The following is a 17,811-nucleotide window of genomic DNA, read 5'->3' as shown; positions in this document are numbered from 1 at the left end:
GCTCTCCTCATCTCCCTGCTGCCGTCTCCGTTCCCTCCTTCGTCTCTGACTCCTGCTCTGCCCCCTGCTTGTCCAGCTAGGCGTCATCGCCGCCTGCACCCTCCAGGGCCTGCTCCCTCGTCCCAGCACGGGAGCCGAGCTGGCGTGCGCCTTCCGGCCTCTGTGTCAGTGCTGGCATCCTCTCCGCTCTCCCATTCCCTGTCCCTCTCGCGCACGCTTCCCGTTACGGTCTCCCGCCCGCTGCTCCCAGCCTCCCCTGGACTCCTTCCTGATGAACTAGGTAGTCCCAGGACCTCCCCGAAGGTCCCGCCTTTCAGTGGAACCTCCTGTCCCCATTCGATGACCCTTCCAGGCGGCCGCCATCACGGTTGCCCTGTGCTTCTGCCCAGACACCTCCAGGCCTTCGGGCCGTATGTGGGCTTCTCTTTGGAGGCCACAGCTGATTCCCCAGGCCGCCTGCAGCTGCAGCGTCCGCTCCCTTTCCAGCCGGCTCTTTCTGCCCATGTCGTGCATAAGCCCGCTGTGGCCGGGCTCCCGCAGACAGCCGTGAGGCCTGTGCCCACGTGTTCCTGCCTCTCTGCAGTGGGGTCCTCCTGCCTTCAGGAGCGGCCTTCCCTTCCTCTGTGGCCTTTCTCAGGGTGCTCCTCTTCCCAGCCTGACCTCACAGACCTTGCGGGGCAGACCCTGGTGGTCTGAGGACACGGTGCTGCCCCTCCAGTGAGGATTGTCTGTACTTAGAAGATGCTAGGTGGGTGCACGTCAGCTGGGCCAGACCTCAGGCTCCGCATCTAAACGCACAAGTAGTGTTCTCTCCTCCCAGGTTGTTCTGACTCACGCCACGCACCCTTCCCGTGCTGATATGCGGCTACCTGGGGAACACCAAACTTCCCTGGATTGCTGACAGCTTCACACAGATGAAAGCGCGTGTGTGTCCTTTGGTAATGTGTCCTTTTGTAATGTGTCCTTTTTCTCTTTCAGCCACCGGATCTCCAAATCGAAGTTCAGGTGAGTGCGATGCGACCTCCCTCATCCCCTCCTGCCCACAGCTCTGTCCTCGCCCTCAGGCGGGGGCAACTGCTTCTTTCTGTGCACCAGTCAGGAAGAAGTGTATGAATCAGACCAGAAAGTAATTCAGGGGTAGACGTTGGTTGAATTATCCCGGACTGCCAGTCCTTCGGGCAGTGCCGTCCCTAGAAGGTTGTCAGACCAAATGTGTCTTCCTCCCTTTAAGATGAAGTCCAGTTAAAATAAATATGAAGTGAACCTTTGTGGCTATCTTGACCTACTTCATGTCTGTAGAACATGGTGAGATATGAACTTCAAGGATGATGGAGAACACGTAGGATTATGACACCCGTCTGTGTCACTGTTCGGTGACAATGTCAGAACCTTCCGGAGGACCCTTGGTCTTCAGTCCCCATCTGCCCCCAGCCTCACCTGCTGCACCCCCTGCAAAGACCCTTCGTTCCCGCTACAGGGAACCGCTTGCAGTTACCCAGACGTTCCCGTCCCCGTACGTAGGGAGGCCTCGGCGCGGAGCCTTTCCTCCGCCTGAATCACACGTGCCCATGTCGTCGGGAACCCAGACTTTTGTCAGGAATCGCACATGTTACTGGTCTGTGACACCTTCTGAAGACTCCCAGGGGGTCTGCTCACCTCCCCCAGCCCCAGGGGCGTTGCTGGCACCTCTGTCGCAGCGCTGGTCCAGTTCCGTTGCATTTTAACTGTTGGCTCATAAGCCTGTTCCTGAGGCCTGTCTGCGGCCTCAGAGGCATTCGGGCATCTCTCCCGGCTCGGAGACTGTGCCCACCCTGCTGTGCACTGACCTCTGGGAAGGGTCTCTCCTCCTTCAGCCGCCACCCAGGACGTAGCGGAAACGGGGGAGGGGGAGCAGACCTTGTACCACTCCCCGACAGCTTTCTCTCACTAGTAGGTCAGCTCCATCATTTAAACCCATTTTCAGATGAGGATCCTGAGGCTTAGAGAGGCCCAGGGTCACAGGGCTTGTGTGTGGCCGAGTCAGGACCCCTACCAGGGCCCGCTACCACCTCGTGGCGAGGTTCTGCCCCAGCACGCTGGCTCCTGTTCCTGCAGGGCCGGCGCGTGTCGGGCGCACGGTGGTGACTCTAGCGCGTGCTGTCGAACAGAAATACAACGCGAGCCACACACGTACTTTTTAAAATGTTCTCGTGACCGTGTTTAAAAAGTACAAAGAAACAGGAGGAATTAATCTTAACATCTTTTATTTAAACCAGTGTCTCTAAAATATTATTTCAATATGTAATTAATATAAAAATTACTAAGGAGCTATTTTACATTCATGTTTTTGTACAAAGTCTTTGAAATCCAGGGTCATGTTATACTTACTGCACATCTTGGTTTGGGTTGACCGCAATCCTGTGGACAGTAGCCACATGTTGCTAGTGGCTGCCACATGGGACAGTGTCGCCCTAGAGATTCTGAGCAGATAGCAGACAGCAGCCATCCAGCCTGGATTCTATAGTCCACTGCTGGTGTGTGTTGAGGGATTCTCAAAGGCTGGCAATGGATTGAAAATGCCACTGAAATTATCGAAGTGTTTCTAATCATTTTCTGAGATGAAACGGTTTAATAATGACAACAGAATTTAAGCTTGAAAGTGATCTATTCGATTTGCAGGACTGAATGATACAAAATCACAGTTTATTTAAAGCAAATATTAGAATGGAGCTTTTACAGAAAATTCACCAAATTAATTGGCTCATTATGGCAATACTTGGGTATTCTCTTGGTAATCCAGGTCTCTAGTTAGAGGAATTAGTTAAAATAAGGAATTGGCAACATTTGGAGCTCACTGCTCAAAATAGCATGTAAACAGTTACGGAAAAAAGATTCAGAAAGTCTTTTGCAACCTGAAGGGATTAAGTGGATGACCTAGTAGAGTTTCTGAATCTCAACTTCATGGAGTTCTGAAATGACCCTGGCAAGGCTCTGACACTGGGCTTGCCCAGCCCTCAATGAAGTGTGCTTCCAATCGGCAATGCGCCACAAATCCAAACCGGCCCCAAGTCTCCAATAGGCCTTTTTTTTTTTTTTTTTTGGGACAGAGTCTCACTGTGTTGCCCTGGCTAGAGTACCGTGGCATCATCCTAGCTCACAGCAACCTCAAACTCCTGGGCTCAAGCGATCCTCCTGCATCAGCCTCCCGAGTAGCTGGGACTACAGGCATGCACCACCATGCCCAGCTAATTTTTTCTATATATTTTTACTTGTCCGATTAATTTCTTTCTATTTTTAGTAGAGACGGGGTCTCACTCTTGCTCAGGCTGGTTTCTAACTCCTGAGCTCAAACAATCCGCCCGCCTTGGCCTCCCAGAGAGCTAGGATTACAGGCGTGAGCCACCGCGCCCGGCCAGCCATTTTTAAGTTATTTATGAAAGAATGAAATTTAATGATGTTCAGTGTCATTTGTTCTCGGCTCTGTGAAAGAAAAGCTGGGAAGTCACTCTGGCCACTAGAAAGGGCCTGCAGTGTCCGTCACGTCCGTACTGTCTGCTCCTTGAGACGCCTGTCCGCACTTGCGCCGAGCCAGCCGTCCCGGGAGCTCTGCCCTCTCCTCACCCGCATCCCCAGCCCCGGGTTGCGAGAGCTCGGCAACGTCAGGCCTCGTCTTCCACGGGGAGTTCGTAAATCTGCATAGAGTCCGTCTCTGCGTCAGCCCAGGGTTCTGAGCGGGTTGGCTGTGCCGAGTACCGCGGTCCGTAACAGAGTGAAAGGCACAGCCCCTTCCCCTCAGGGGCCTCGTCGTTGGACAGGCAGGACCCATACAAATAAAAGATAACTGAGTACAAGGGGACGGTAAGTCATTTCCTCTGGGGACCCTTTCCCGGCTAAGATGTCCTTCTGTGCACCTGTGCACGTAGCACCCCCTGCTGTGACCACACGCTGAGTGGTCTGTGTCTCCGTGCAGGCTTTGTGCAGACGAGGCTTGTGTCTGCAGTGTTAACTGTTGAACAGCCTGTGGTTGGTGTTTAGTGAATACATCTTGAGCGTGTGACTACAGTGAGTAATGCGGACCGTAGGCGCTGCAGGAGTGCCGAGGCGGGCAAGGCTAGCAAAGGTCGTCAGTGTGAGCCTCGTAGGAGGGCAGGACAGAGGGGACGGAGGCAGACGGCTGGGAGGACGTTCCGTGAGCTGGAGAGGCGAGAGCAAGGCCCAGAGTTGGGAGAAGGTTAGGCAGAGCTGGGGTGCCAGGGCAGAGATTCCCACGGGAGTGCGGGGATGTGGAAGTTTAGGGAAGTAGATGAGACACATTCAGATCCATCCCTCTCTCCTCCATCTGCGTATGGAAGGTTTTATTTCTAGAGTAAATGACTTCCAGTTAGTGCAAAGGGAACATGAATAGCAGGCAAATTTCTCCTCCCTGTTTTATCATTTAATTTCTATATCCTCCATGCATATGTAAACACAAATAAATTTACACATTCTAATAAACCATTACACTTATTATACAGTAGGAAGTGTTGCCAGGAAACCAGTTGTCAAGCAAAGCTATATTTTGAAGAGTGGGAGGTGTATAATTATCTTTAAATACTTTCTCTGGAGAGCAATTACCCCCCAGCCCAGATCCAGTGAGCCCCGCGTGGCTGTGCGCAGGCGCAGCGCACCGTACAGGGCTGCCGTCCCCTCCGTCGCTCCAGCCACGGGGTTTGTGCAGAGCGGCTGCAGACCCACGCGACGGGCCTGGCCACGCAGCACCAGCGTCTACACGGGACGAGGGGCTTAACCGAGTTCTTGGTCTCAAACTCGCTCCAAGTCAGCTCGTACGTACCACGAGAGAGGGCAACTTTGGTTGCTTTGGACTCTGAGTGACAATTTTCAGTGATTTCTGTAACTTGAGATTATATCTATTTTAAAAGTATTATTTATAACTACAATGTAAGCTATTTAAGATCAGGTATGAGCTTGTCCTGAAAATTCATTTTCTTAGGGAAAAAAACGACCTTACCATATTAATAATCACAATCACGGAAAGCAGCAGCCCTGGCAAGGTAAGCTTGCTGAGCATCAAGATCCGCTCAGCTCCTGGGGTTGCCTCTCACTGAGGACCACCCGGGACTCTCTGTCCCATCCCACTGTCCCTCTCTCCACCTCCCTCTCCTCACTCATACCCAGGGTGGTGCGTCTGGCAACCTGGCGGCCTTTCCTCTCTAGGTAGTGAATTTCCCCCAGGTAGCGGGTGCATGTCCCCGGCAAGGTTGGCGCTCACCGGAGAGGGCCTTTGAGCCCCCGGTGATGGAGGGGTCAGATCAGAACGCTACCCAGATGAATCCCTTCTTCCCTCCCTGCTCTGCAGGCCAAGAACTGAGTTTTCCCTCCAGTTCTCAGGAAAGAGTCCCCCTCTTAGATTACTCCTCACTCTCCTAATCTCATCACAGATTTTGGCGAAGGTTTGGTAACAGGATTTCCGCCGCAGATCATAGGTAGGAAAATGACAGAGTAGAAATGCAAATTCAGTCAAGTTACCCCGGAAGGCAATTTGGGGGGTCGGTGGAGGGGTCCATACAGCAGAGGTCCCCATCCTTGGAGCGTTGGGAAACTCGTTGTCCCTGGCATGCTGGAATTTGTGTTTGGAGGGACTTCCACTCTGGAAGTAGAGGACTAACACTGAGGGGCGGAGTGTGAAATATACACAGCTGGCCCTGTGCCCTAGGAGGGCACACCCGGGGACGGTGTCGCGTGACCCAGGGGCCGAGAAGGAACACGCCGTGCACAGAGCGGCCTTTTCCTGTGAGTGGCATGTGCTGCTCAGCCAGCGCAGCCCGCGGAGCGACGGACTGAGGGCTCTCGGACCCTCCCGGCCAGTAGGTGGGAGAGGCGCACTCAGGCCGTGGGCTCTGCGTTAGGGCGCAGTCGAAGGCCACCGTTCACGCCACGACTCAGCACACACCACACACACACCTGAAGCAAAGTTTTATTTTAAATACTTTTCCTTACAGTTTATTTAAAACACAGCTTTCTCGCGATACGGTATGCGCTGTGATGTTTTCCGTTCTATTCCTGTTTTCAGTGCCAGGCGTGGTCTCCTGGGCAGATCTCGTGACCCACTAGTGGGCTGCGGTGTGCGGTGTGACGCTCTCTGCTCCGAGGCAGACCCTGCTTGCTTGTTTAGAGGAATGTCTGTCTAGACGAGGGAGGTTCATAGAAAGGAGATCATTTTATGGAAAAGTACAAATACTTGTGGATGACTGCTCTAAGATCTGCTTTGTTTCTCCTCCTGCCATCTTCGCCCCCCAAGCAAGGGCTCTGTCTTCAGTGCCTGCTGGGTCCATCTGTGCAGAGCTGTGCAGCCCGCCCTGCCCGGAGCGCCTCTCCCCTCCTCCAGCCCGTGTTGTTTGAGGGTGCCGCCCTGCCAGACCACCCGGCTAGATGTCCGGGCAGTGCCCCCTGTGCCTCTCCCTCACCCTGCACAGCCGTTCATCTCAGAGTCCCACTGATTCTGCCTCCGGAACTGCTGCCAAAGCAGGGTCCTCTTTGCCAGTGGTCAAGCGACTGCCTTGGTCACCTCCAACCCGTGCAGCACCCCAGCCCTGGTCTGCAGGGTGACAGATGGGCTGTTTCTGCGGGTTGTTTGGTTTCTGAAGTTCAGCGCCCTCCCCTCCCCCGTGCCCTCCGCAGGGCTCTTTTCCGTCCCCTCCAGCTCCTCTGAAGCCACCCCTTCCCTCCCTCCTCCGTGCGCGGCGTAGGCATTTATTAAATACGTTGTCTCCTGAGTTACCAAATATAGCCGAATATTTTCTCTGTGTCGAGAGGGTGAAATTAGGGACAAACTGTAAACCCCTCCACCATAGAATCATGAAGTGTAAGTGTTTCTTTGGGATCTTCTAGCTAATGGTTCTCAGCCATAGTTACACATTAGAGCCACCAGGGAACTTTCCAAAATGCCAGTGGTATTTGCGGGTATTTGCGGGGTATTCTCCCCTAGAGAATCAGATTTAGTTGGTTTGGTGTTGGGGCCTGGAGACTGGTGGGGTTGTTCAGAGGGTTTCAGAGGTTCCCTGGGTAAGCCTGGGCATGGCCGGGCCTGAAAGTCGCTGGCAGCAGTCCTAGCCAGTGACGGCGGGAACACCCCACGGCCACGGCGAGCGTCGGGGCCTGTGTGCTGCACAACTTGCACGGAAGGGTGTGTGGGGGCCATGCCTGCTCTCTGAGCAGAGGAGCTGCACGTTCATCAGACTCGCAAAGGATCCATGACCTCATAAGAGCTGAGAGCCTCTGCTCCAGACGGCCCTCCACTGCATGGACGAGGCATCTTGGAGTAGGGCAGGCGGCTGGGCTGGGCAGAAAGCACGCCTGGCCCTGCCACTCTGTGACACTGGCCAAGGCACTCACCCACCACAGCCCTCAGTCTTCCCCTCTACAAGGTCAGGATAATATAACTTGCTTTGCGGAGTTAAAGAATGGGCAGAAGGCGTGAGAAGTGCCTAAACGGTCCCAGGCACCACCACTGCTATTAATAATGCTCTTGATACTTGCAATACTTTTCTAATAATACAGTTATTAGAAAATACAAACGTTTCCGTTTATCAAGCACCTTCAACTTCAGTGCAGCCAGATACATGATGAGGTGTTTGATCAATCCCCACAACAGTCCCGTGAGGCGGGCCCTAACGCCATGTCACAGATGAGAGAGCCGCAGCTTAGAGGAGTTCAGGGACATCCCCAAGGCCGCACAGCCAAGTGGTGTGGGCTGGGCAGCCGGGTGGGAAGCCAGCTTCTTGCTACCACGTTGTGCTGCTCCGGTAAGGCCAGGTCAGTTGGGTTGAAGAGAACCACAGTGGCATGTCTCCGACTGGAAGAAATCTGAATTCACAGCTAACCCCGTGCTTTCTTTCCAGCCGGTACTGGCGCCGATGGAATCGGTTCTGCAGGAGAAAGTGCCGCGCCGCAGTCAAGTCCAACGTCTTCTACTGGCTGGTGATTTTCCTAGTCTTCCTGAACACGCTCACCATTGCCTCCGAGCACTACAACCAGCCCCACTGGCTCACGGAAGTCCAGGGTGAGCGGTGGCCCGGCTCTGTCCCGCTTTCCTCCTGCTAACTCCGTCCTGAGTCCTGGGAGGGGACGAGCACAGGCAGAAGGTCGATGGGAACGTGGCCAGTGGCCATGGCTCTTGGCAGGCACCATGCTGGAGACGCCAAGGGCCTGGCAGCTCCCAAGCCTCCCAGTAAAATACAGAACCTCGTTAGAAATAAGCGTGGCTAACCCAGCCGGGCCCACGCCATCTGCCTGCCCCACAGTCACTGTTGGGTCCAGGTGACAAGGACACAAGCTGCAGCTTGTTTGGCTCTCTCAGACCCTCGGCTGCCAGATTCCCAGAGTGGATTCTAAATACCCCCGGCCTTCCTACAGCCTCCAGGGAGCCTCAAGCAGAACAGGCAAGGATGACACGAACAAAAAGGCCAGGAAGACGCCAACGGTAGCCCGAGCACAAGTGTCCTGAGTGGGCTGTTAATGCTCCTCACCCTTCCCTGGACCCTAGAAGAGGCCCCACTAGCCGGGGCTCGGCATCACCCCTGGGAGTCCAGCAGACTCCCGTTCTGGGTCCTGGCAGGCAGCGAGGCCAGTGGGGAAGAGGTTGGGGTCAGATGGCCCATCTTCCACTCCCAGGTCTTGGCTTGGGCAGATCACTCACCTCTCTGAACCTCGCTCTCATCTCTGAAAAACACGCATGATGATAACAGTGCCAGCCTCACAGGCTGCTGCGAGGAGTAGAGAAGATAACGCATGCCAAGCCTCTGATAAACGTCTGTCGCTTTATGACGGGATAGCCCCTTCCCGCTGGCTTGGCCCCGATCGATCGTCCTGCTCCGGCCAGAGTGGACAGGAGTGGTGTCGCGCGGTGGGAGTGGGTGTCGGGTCATCTTTTCCAGGGTGATAATTGCTGTTTTCTTTCCCCTCCTCCTCCCTGCCCTCCCCCCGGGCCTCCAGACACAGCCAACAAGGCCTTGCTGGCCCTGTTCACCGCGGAGATGCTGCTGAAGATGTACAGCCTGGGCCTGCAGGCCTACTTCGTGTCGCTCTTCAACCGCTTCGACTGCTTCATCGTGTGCGGGGGCATCCTGGAGACCATCCTGGTGGAGACCAAGGTCATGTCTCCCTTGGGCATCTCCGTGCTGAGGTGCGTCCGGCTGCTGCGCATATTTAAGATCACAAGGTATGTGCTCCTCCTTTCCCTTTGGAGATGGAAGTGGGGAGAAGCCCTTCCAGAAGGCAAGGGGGGTGGAAAGGCCCGGCGGGAGAGGAGCTGCTCGTTCCTGAAGGGTCTGGCTGCAGCTCTTGTGCAGTGGAGGGCGTTTGTTCACTTAGATGGCGGATCGTCGCTTTGGCTGCTAATACCAGAGACTCGTCTTAGTGGTGTAAGCAAATTAGGGATTTATTCGGTCACAGAGAAGAAGTCCAGGGGCAGACAGCAGAGGTGGTTTCAAGAAAGTGTCAGGGACTCAGTCTCCTCTCTCCTTTCTTCCCCTGCCCTGGAGCTGGTTCCTCCCCAGGGTCACGAGGTGGCTTCTGGAGTCTGGTCCCTTGAGTTTGAATTTGGGGGAGGAAGAGAAGAAAGGGGCAAAGGGTCTGAGTCAGTCTCTTTACTCCTGAAAGTCTCTCCCAGACACACCCTTTAGGATGGCTACTCTCAAATAACAGAAAATGACAAGTGTTAAGGCCGGGTGTGGTAGCTCACACCCATAATCCCAGTGAGGCCGAGGCAGGAGGATCGCTTGAGGCCCAGAGCTCAAGACCAGCCTGGGCAACATAGCAAGAGCCCGTCTCTACTAAAAATAGAAAATTAGCCTGGTGTGGTGGCGTGTGCCTGTAGTCCCAGCTACTCAGGAGGCTGAGGCAGGAGGATTACTTGAGCCCAGGAGTTTGAGGCTGTAGTGAGCTATGATGAAGCCACTGCACTCCAGCCCAGTGACAGAGCAAGTCTCTGTCACCGAAAAAAAAAGAAAAAAAAAAACAATGAAAGAAAGAAAAGGAAGAAAATAACAAATGTCGGTGAGTTTGTGGAGACACTGGAACCCTTGTGCCCTGCTGGTGAGGATGCAAAATGGTGCAGCTGCTGTGGGTAATGGTATGGAGGTTCCTCAAAAAATTAAAAATGGAATCACCATACGATCCAGCAATTCCACTTCTGAGTATATATCCAAAAGGATTGTGGTCAGAGTCTCAAAGAGATGTTTGTACATCCCTGTTCATAGCAGCGTTATTCACAATAGCCAGAATGTGGAAACAACCCAAGTGCCCATCAGCAGATGAGCGAATAAACAAAACGTGTGTGTGTGTGTGTGTGTGTGTGTGTGTGTATACACAAAACATGATGTGTGTGTGTGTGTATATACACAAATAAACAAAACATGGTGTATGTGTGTGTATATATACACAAATAAACAAAACATGTATGTGTGTATGTGTGTATATATACACATACACACACACACACACACACACACACACACACAAAATGGAATATTATTCAGCCTTAAAAAGGAAAGAAATTCTGCAACGTGCCATAGTATAGATGACCCTTGAAGACATCATGCCAAGCGAAAGCAGCAGACGGACAAACACTGTTATTCCACGTCTTTGAGGAACTTAGAACAGTCGAAGTCCTAGAGGCAGACGGTGGGGTGGTGGCTGCCAGGGGCTGGGCGCGGGGAGCGGGCAGTTGCTGCTCCGTGGGTGCAGTTTGTAGGATGAAGGGAGTCCCGGAGACGCTGCCAGTGAGGGTGCACAGCTCCACGAATGTATTTAACAGCGCCTGAACTGCGCACTTAAAAATGGCTAAGACGGTAATTTTTATGTTATATGTATTTTAACATAATTAAAAGAATTGGAAGGAAAAACTTCCCCAGAAATCTCTCCGAGGGCTCCGTTCTCTGCGGCCACCGCGGCTGTGAGGAAGGCTGAGAAATGCAGTCTCTTAGCAGGACCCGTGCTGCTGCAAACGCAGTCGAGATTGTGGACGGGCGAAAGACATGTGCCGCAGACGGCCTTCGTCCCTCCCGCCACGGCCCCCGCCTGCCTGTCCATCGCCCACCCAGCGCTGCGGCTCCCCCGGGTCAGGCGGCAACTGTCATGGAGAGGCCGGGCGGCGGCAGCGCGCTGTGGGGAGGCAGTTCTCAGCTGTGTGGTGGCCTGTGCAGGCTGCGAAATCGATTCGTTCGTCACAGCCGTCACGTTCGGTCGGTCGTGCTGAGATATGATCCATATACCACGTACGTGCCCCTTTAAAGCGCACGACTCAGTGGGGTTTTGCACATTCGCAGGGCTTTGCAACCATTAGCACGTTCCAGTTCTAGAACATCTCGTCACCCCCAAAAGAAACTCCGGCCCCACTCCTCCTTGGCCCACCCTAGGCAGTCACAGGTTGACTTTGTGTCTCTGTAGATTTGCTGTTCCGGACAATTCACGTAAACGAAATCACGCACTGTGGTCTTTCGTAGCTGGCTCCTTTCACTTAGCGTAAGGTTCTCAAGGCCATCCTGCCATAGCGCCTGTCGGTACTTTGCTCCTTGTATGACTGGGTAACATCCCACTGTATGGATGTATTGCATTTTGCTTATTCATTCTTCAGTGATAGACACTTGGTTGTTGCCATCTTTGGTTACAACGAATAATGCTGCTACGAACATTCATGTCAAGTTTTTAATATGGATGTATGTTTTCGTTTCTCTGGGACACATACCTAGGGACGGAATTTCTAGATCATTTGGTAACTCTGTGTTTAAGATTTTGAGGAACTGTCAAACTGTTTTCCAAAGAGACTGAACCATTTTACATGTCCACTAGCTATGTATACGTGTTCCGATTCCCCCCCATTCTCCCAGCCATCATTTTTAATGAAAGAATTAAGTAGAACAGAAAAACGTCAGAAAGCCGCTCACGAACGTTAAGCGTTGCTTCATGAAAATATTCCAGATATATACCTGATCTGCAGCATGATATTTATTTCTTACTGTGGGTTATGGTCATCCTTTGAAGACATATCAGAAACACCTGGAGGGAGTTTTTCAAACCGTGAACCCCCTTTCAGGGTACGAGCCCCTCTCCTTAAGAATCTCTACTTCAAAAGCTCAGAAAACCTCCAATTTGGGGAATCGTTGATAATAGGAGCACTGAAACCATCAATTGCATCGTGCTGGGGAGAAAAGGGATGGAGGTTGGTGTCTCCTGTCCGAGGACCTGGAGTTCGCCGCACCTTGCTCAGAGCGTCCTGGGCGTGGCTGGGAGCGTCACCAGGGCCGCAGAGCAGCCTCAGGTCCCACCGTCCTCTCATGGTTCTCTCGGCAGCCGCCCAGAGTACGCGTCCACGGGTGCTGTCCAGGTCGGGGAGGCGAGGCGTTCAACATCCTCCATTCAGTGCCGGGCACAGGAAGCTCTCGGTGACCAGAAGCTTTTGTTAATTGTTAAGATTGCTGTTATTGGAGGAGGAAGAGGGAGAAAAGAGCTAATAGTGACCTGCACGTACGCATACTCCTATTCTTTATTATTTACCCGCCATGTGCATATTATGCGTCAAACTCTGAGAGACAGAAAAATAAGACGTATGGCGTGAACTGAACCCTGGAGAAATTTACAGTCTGGTGGGGAGACGGAGTCTGTGCACATGAGGTTAAAGGAAAATCTGGGACAGAATAAATTGAGCTGGCGAAATACCTGCTGTGGGAAATTGGGAGCAGGAGCAAGTCTTTGGGGAAGGTTTAACATCAGGTGAGGGACTTGAAGGGTAGGTAGAATTTAAATCACAGGTTTAATGCTCCTGAGTGATAAACTTCATTCCCCTCCATTCCCTCCAAAAAGAGCTCTTCCCGAATGTCCTTGAATATGTCCTTGAATATGCCAGCATTACAGAAAATCCTTGGTTTATAGTACAAGCAGAAATACTAGTAACAATAAGCAGTAATGTGTCGGTGCTCACTCTGCCGGATAGGGCCATGCGAAAGCTCACCTGTGTTGGCTTGATTAGTCCTCACAAGTGCCCATAAGAGAACGCAGGTAGGGTAGGTACTATCGTTATTATTCCAATTTTGCAGATGAGAAAACTGAGGCTTAGAGAATTAAGTCACTTGCCCAAGCTCACGAACAAACTGCTTAGGGTACCACTGGGGTTAAAAGGCAGGTCTGCCTGCCTGACTGCAGGTGCCGCGCCCCTGACCACCACCGTGGGCGGCAGAGGTGACAGGCTGAACTGACTCATCTGTGCTCCTGAGACAGGACATAAAGGATCTTTACGTACTGATTCTCCTTGTTAGATAATTGCTGATTCTACCTGCTCCTCCTGGGGTCTGGTAAAATCTACTTTTAGCTTGGAGTTTCCAGTGCCTCTTAAATAATTCCTGAAAGTCCATATGTCTGGGGTTTTGTTTTTTAGATTTCTGTAGAAAAGAAAGCTTGCTGCTAGGTATTGTTATGGTGTCTTGAAGAAATTTAACTTTCATTCTATTTTTAATCACCAATTTATTTCTAATCTAAAAATATTGCCAAGAAACCATTTTTCAAAATCTATCTTTATCACAGAGAACTTCCCATAGTCCCTCCACAAGAAGCAGTGGTATCGATAGTATTTTCAGATCCGCATGCAGCCTACCGACAGAAGGATTCACTGTCTTAACTAGAAGTTACTTTAGCAAAGGCCATCAGCGTCCTGTTTCCAAATCCCCAAGCCCTCTGAGAAAACCGTGCTCGGGAATCCCACGAGCCTCATCTCCACACCCAGCCGTGGGACCAACGGTCACAGCGCACGCCGGTGACCAAGAAAATGCCTAAAACACGGGCTGAGAGTGGGCGCTGTAGTCCCATGAACTGAGCCTCGAGATGGGTCATCCATGCGTGGTCCTTCCGTGTCTCCCTCTTCTTTTAAAATCCCCTAGAGAGCTCTCAGCAGTGCCTCACGGCTGTGCATATGCGGAAGGGGCACTTTTACAGTGCGGTCTGACCGCGGGCTGTGAGCCACGCTCGGCAGGGCTCAGGAAGGCACTGGCCTCCAGTGATTCCGGCCAGCAGCTCCTGGAGGCTCCGTGCTAGTGGTCCAGCGACCCCACTTTAGCAACCACTGGCCTGATTTCCTGCTGTGTCTTTGGTCCACTTTCCTGTCGTAAGATATGGCCCTTCAGATGTGATTGGAAAACGTGGTTCTTCCGGCTCTGTCTTCTCTGTAGTCTGGTCCCTAACCATGTCCAGACTGTACTTCTGATAGCTCTCGGCTGAGAAAGCACATAGTGGTAGGAGCTACTCTGAATTCTGCAAAGCCTTCAAATGAAGTTGAGTTTTATTAATTCCTGCATATCTGTATACATTTGAAAAATGGTAATGTAAATGCAAGACAGGCTGTTTATTTAGAGTTCCGTGATGCTTGGTGTGTACGTGGATTTGTGGATGCCTTTCGGTAATTCCCAGCTGCCCTTCCCTGCCCAGGGCCCACTGTCCAAGATTTGGCAACACTGATCTGGATCAGTGGTTCTCAATCGTGAGGTCATGAGACATTGCTATATCCAGAGCAGCTGAACAGTGTATATCAAGTTATTTATTATTACTGAGAGCTAAAATACCTAAATCTGTGAATGATTTCTTAAAATAAATTTAATATCGTCCTTGTAACACCACCACTCTTGGTCACTGGCATTCCCAAATGCTTTTATGAATGAGCAAGAACAAGGTGGTCTTACAGCTCATCCAGGGTGCCTGAAGGGAGCAGAAGTCTTGGGTATATCATTATGATGAAAACGAATTATTAGCATGGTTACATCTTGGTGTTTTGTCAAAATCTGAGAACGCCCAGGCAGTATATTGTGTGTGTGAATACCATCCATCCTATGCATCTCATGAAAAAAAAGAGACCAGAAACCTTGTAATAGACTGCAAGTCACTTGATTGCTAAGTGTTCATGGTGCCAGGAGTGGGAAGTTGGACGATAGGAAAGACGAGATTGCTGCCTCCGTGTGCATAGAGAGGCACACGCGGCCAAAATTGTCATCGTCTTTGAGTACATTACGCGTGATGGTGGGCCTCCAGCCAGTTGGTGGATCGGGCCCTCTGTTTATGGAGCTCTAACTGCTGCCAAGACCCGTACCTGGTCTGTCTGCCCTTCGCTGCCCAGCCTGATGTAGCACTCCGTGGGAGGAAGAAAGGCTTCGTTCAGAAGGATTAAATCTGGGTGTGACTCCACTTGAATAATTGCATCTCATTTCTGATACAGTTGGTTTTCAAACACCACAAAGTCCCTGCAGCACTTGCCATGTTCCCTCTCACACCTTTGTCCCCTCTGTACTTCTGCTATCCTTCCCTGCGGCTCCGTCCCAGGCCCTGAAATGTGAGCTGGGGCTGATGGGCACAGAGAGATTGACTTATGCATCGTGACCACGTGTGGGCTCCACCAAGCCCCTCCAGGGTCTTTCGAAGGGCCACACTTGGGGATCTGGAGGGCCACATGTGGCCTCGAGGCTGCAGGGTCCCCACCCCGCATGGTGGCTTGAGCTCATTAAGGGCCATTATTAAACAGGTCTATGTGGCATGTGCCTTGCCTCCTGGGCAAGGGCCTGTGGAGAAGGCAGCACAGATCTCAGAGCCTGCAGATGGGCTGTGAGCATGAGGGTGGCCCTTCTCTGGGGTGGTAGTGGACTGGTGTCACCTGCTGGGGATTAAGACGATGCAGGTGAGGGTACTTCCTCCCTAACCTGACACGTCTGTGGTTGTGGGGCCAACTGGGTGACACTGAGCAGCCCCATGGTCCGGAAGCTCAGAGGAGCAGCTTGCCAAGGCCGCCCCAAGGTTCAGGCCAGACCTCCTTGCCAGCTGACCAGGTCCCACTCCCTGTGCAGGTTCTGTCTGCACGGTGACCAAGGCATCTGACACAAACAGGGGAGATAAGACCTTCAAACTTGTTAGCGAAGTCAGGGTTTGACTCAAAAGTAAAAAACATAGCATGTGCTTCCCAGCCCTGCTAGAATGTAGGGGCAGGGCCAGGCACCAGCAGGAGCTGAGCCAGCAGATGAGGCCGTGGGCCCCAGGCCATCCCAGGCCTTGACCAAGATAATCTAGAATTCTGTGTGGGGCCTCCTGGCCCCAGGGATGCCAGCTCAGCCTCTCGTCACACTCAACCTTCCAGGCCCTGTTGTGTCTTGAGGGACCAGGGCTCAGCTCTACCAAAGCTCTGGTCCAAGGACACCCACCCCTTGCCTTCCTGTGGCTGGCCCAGGTGGAGACGAGGCGAGGCTGAGCTCACCCTGAGTGGATTCTACCTGCTCCCCCAAGTTGTCTCACCTGGCCCTCGTCCTCCTCGCTCCGTTGTCTACCCCCCAATGAAGCCTTGTGCACAGATTTGCTGCATGGAACTTGCTTTATAAATACTCTTCCAACAATAGATCACTTGCCACCAAAACTAAGATTTTTTTTTTGCCCTTCAGGACAAGAATGGTCAGGGCAGGTATAATTTTAGTTGTGACCCTCTCTGGAGCACAGAGGGAATGGGGGCAGCATTTGCAAAGCATCTGAAAGCGATCGGTGCTGTTATTTGAAGATCTCTTATTTATAGCAAGCTCGGTGCTTGGCTCCGCACCAGGATAAAGACAAAGGACCTGGGCCGAGCCCTTTGAAGCAAGAAGTTCATGAGATGAAAAGTCCCAGTTCAAGGAAGGTGACTTTCTGTTTTAGAAGAGAAGGAAGAATTCCACAAAGCCCCAAGCCCAGAGAAGGACTTAGAGAAGGGAAAACAAATGGAGATGAAAGTGTCCCTGAACAGATGGCGGTGACTTAACCCGGGAGAGGCAGAGGGATGAGATAACAAAGCAAAGCGAGGTCAGCAAGAAGGCGGGGGCAGGGGGCGGTGAGAATTGGGATAAAAAAGAACTTGGTCAGATACAAACTCTCACATGCACTGAACTTTAAAGAGAAAACGGTGATCTGGGCGAGCTGGATGGGGCACTGGTGGGCAAAAACCCACACTTGGGAGAGAATGAGTCCAGGGGGCAGGAGAACGGGAAGGAAATGTTATTTGAAGGCTGATGGTGCGGTGTGGGGTGCTCCTGGCGCTGTGACCCAACGCTGAGCACGAGCGTGCATGTGCGTGGGGCGTGTGCCTTCTGCAGAGAAGCCGCTTTGCTTTCTCCATTTCTCTGTGATGTCTGCAACAAAAGACCTTAAATACTGTGCTCTGATGCTGCTCCCTTCTCTCCAGAGCTTTCTTTTGGGGAGGGGGTGTGAACATATGTATTTCATATTTTTGATCAATTAGGAAAAAAGTCTCAGGTGATTGCTAATGTGCCATGAACCCCTCCAGTTCACCACTAGCGAATCTTCCTGAGGAGGAGGGCGGTTCTGAGACAGGAGGCTACCAGCCATCTTCAGGCCGAAGCAGTGTCAGCCAGGGAGAGTTAGGTGATAGTAAAGATAAGAGAGTACGGATCTGCAGACTGCCAGCCACTTCATGTCACCATACCCACCTCCAAGGCTGCCACTGGGCACCTACAAGTCTCCTCTGTTAAGTGACAATGACACCCCCACCCTGGACCCTACCATCAATCAGCCAAGCCACGCCAGGCTCAGAAGCCCACTCTTCTCTGGACCCCGCTGGCCACCCCATCATTTCGGCGGCTCCTCAGTCCAGTCTCCTAGAGGGTTCATAGCACACCCCTACTCATGGGCACATTGGGGGTGCACCCTCCTGCTGCCAGGCCCCAGCCCACCTCTACCCCCGTTGAATGGGAAGCAACAGTAGGTTGAAGACAAACAGCACAAACAACCAGCGTCTGCATTTGTCTTTTTTTTTTTTTTTTTTTT

General features: G+C 52.3%; 1 protein-coding gene across 2 annotated transcripts in view; it reads left to right on the top strand.

The window, feature by feature from the left end:
- Window positions 1-17,811, top strand: part of CACNA1C (calcium channel, voltage-dependent, L type, alpha 1C subunit) — a 192,356-nt gene that overhangs the window by 57,955 nt on the left and 116,590 nt on the right. For both annotated transcript variants that reach the window (XM_012651032.1, XM_012651031.1), the window contains exons 6-8: window positions 979-1,005; window positions 7,878-8,038; window positions 8,971-9,196. In XM_012651032.1, coding sequence (XP_012506486.1) covers window positions 979-1,005; window positions 7,878-8,038; window positions 8,971-9,196 — 414 coding nt within the window. The remainder of the gene's footprint in view (window positions 1-978; window positions 1,006-7,877; window positions 8,039-8,970; window positions 9,197-17,811) is intronic.

The sequence above is a fragment of the Propithecus coquereli genome, unplaced genomic scaffold (genome assembly GCF_000956105.1).
Source record: "Propithecus coquereli isolate 6110/MARCELLA unplaced genomic scaffold, Pcoq_1.0 Scaffold346, whole genome shotgun sequence".
Classification (NCBI taxonomy): domain Eukaryota; kingdom Metazoa; phylum Chordata; class Mammalia; order Primates; family Indriidae; genus Propithecus; species Propithecus coquereli.
This window is presented reverse-complemented; position numbering and strand designations above follow the sequence as displayed.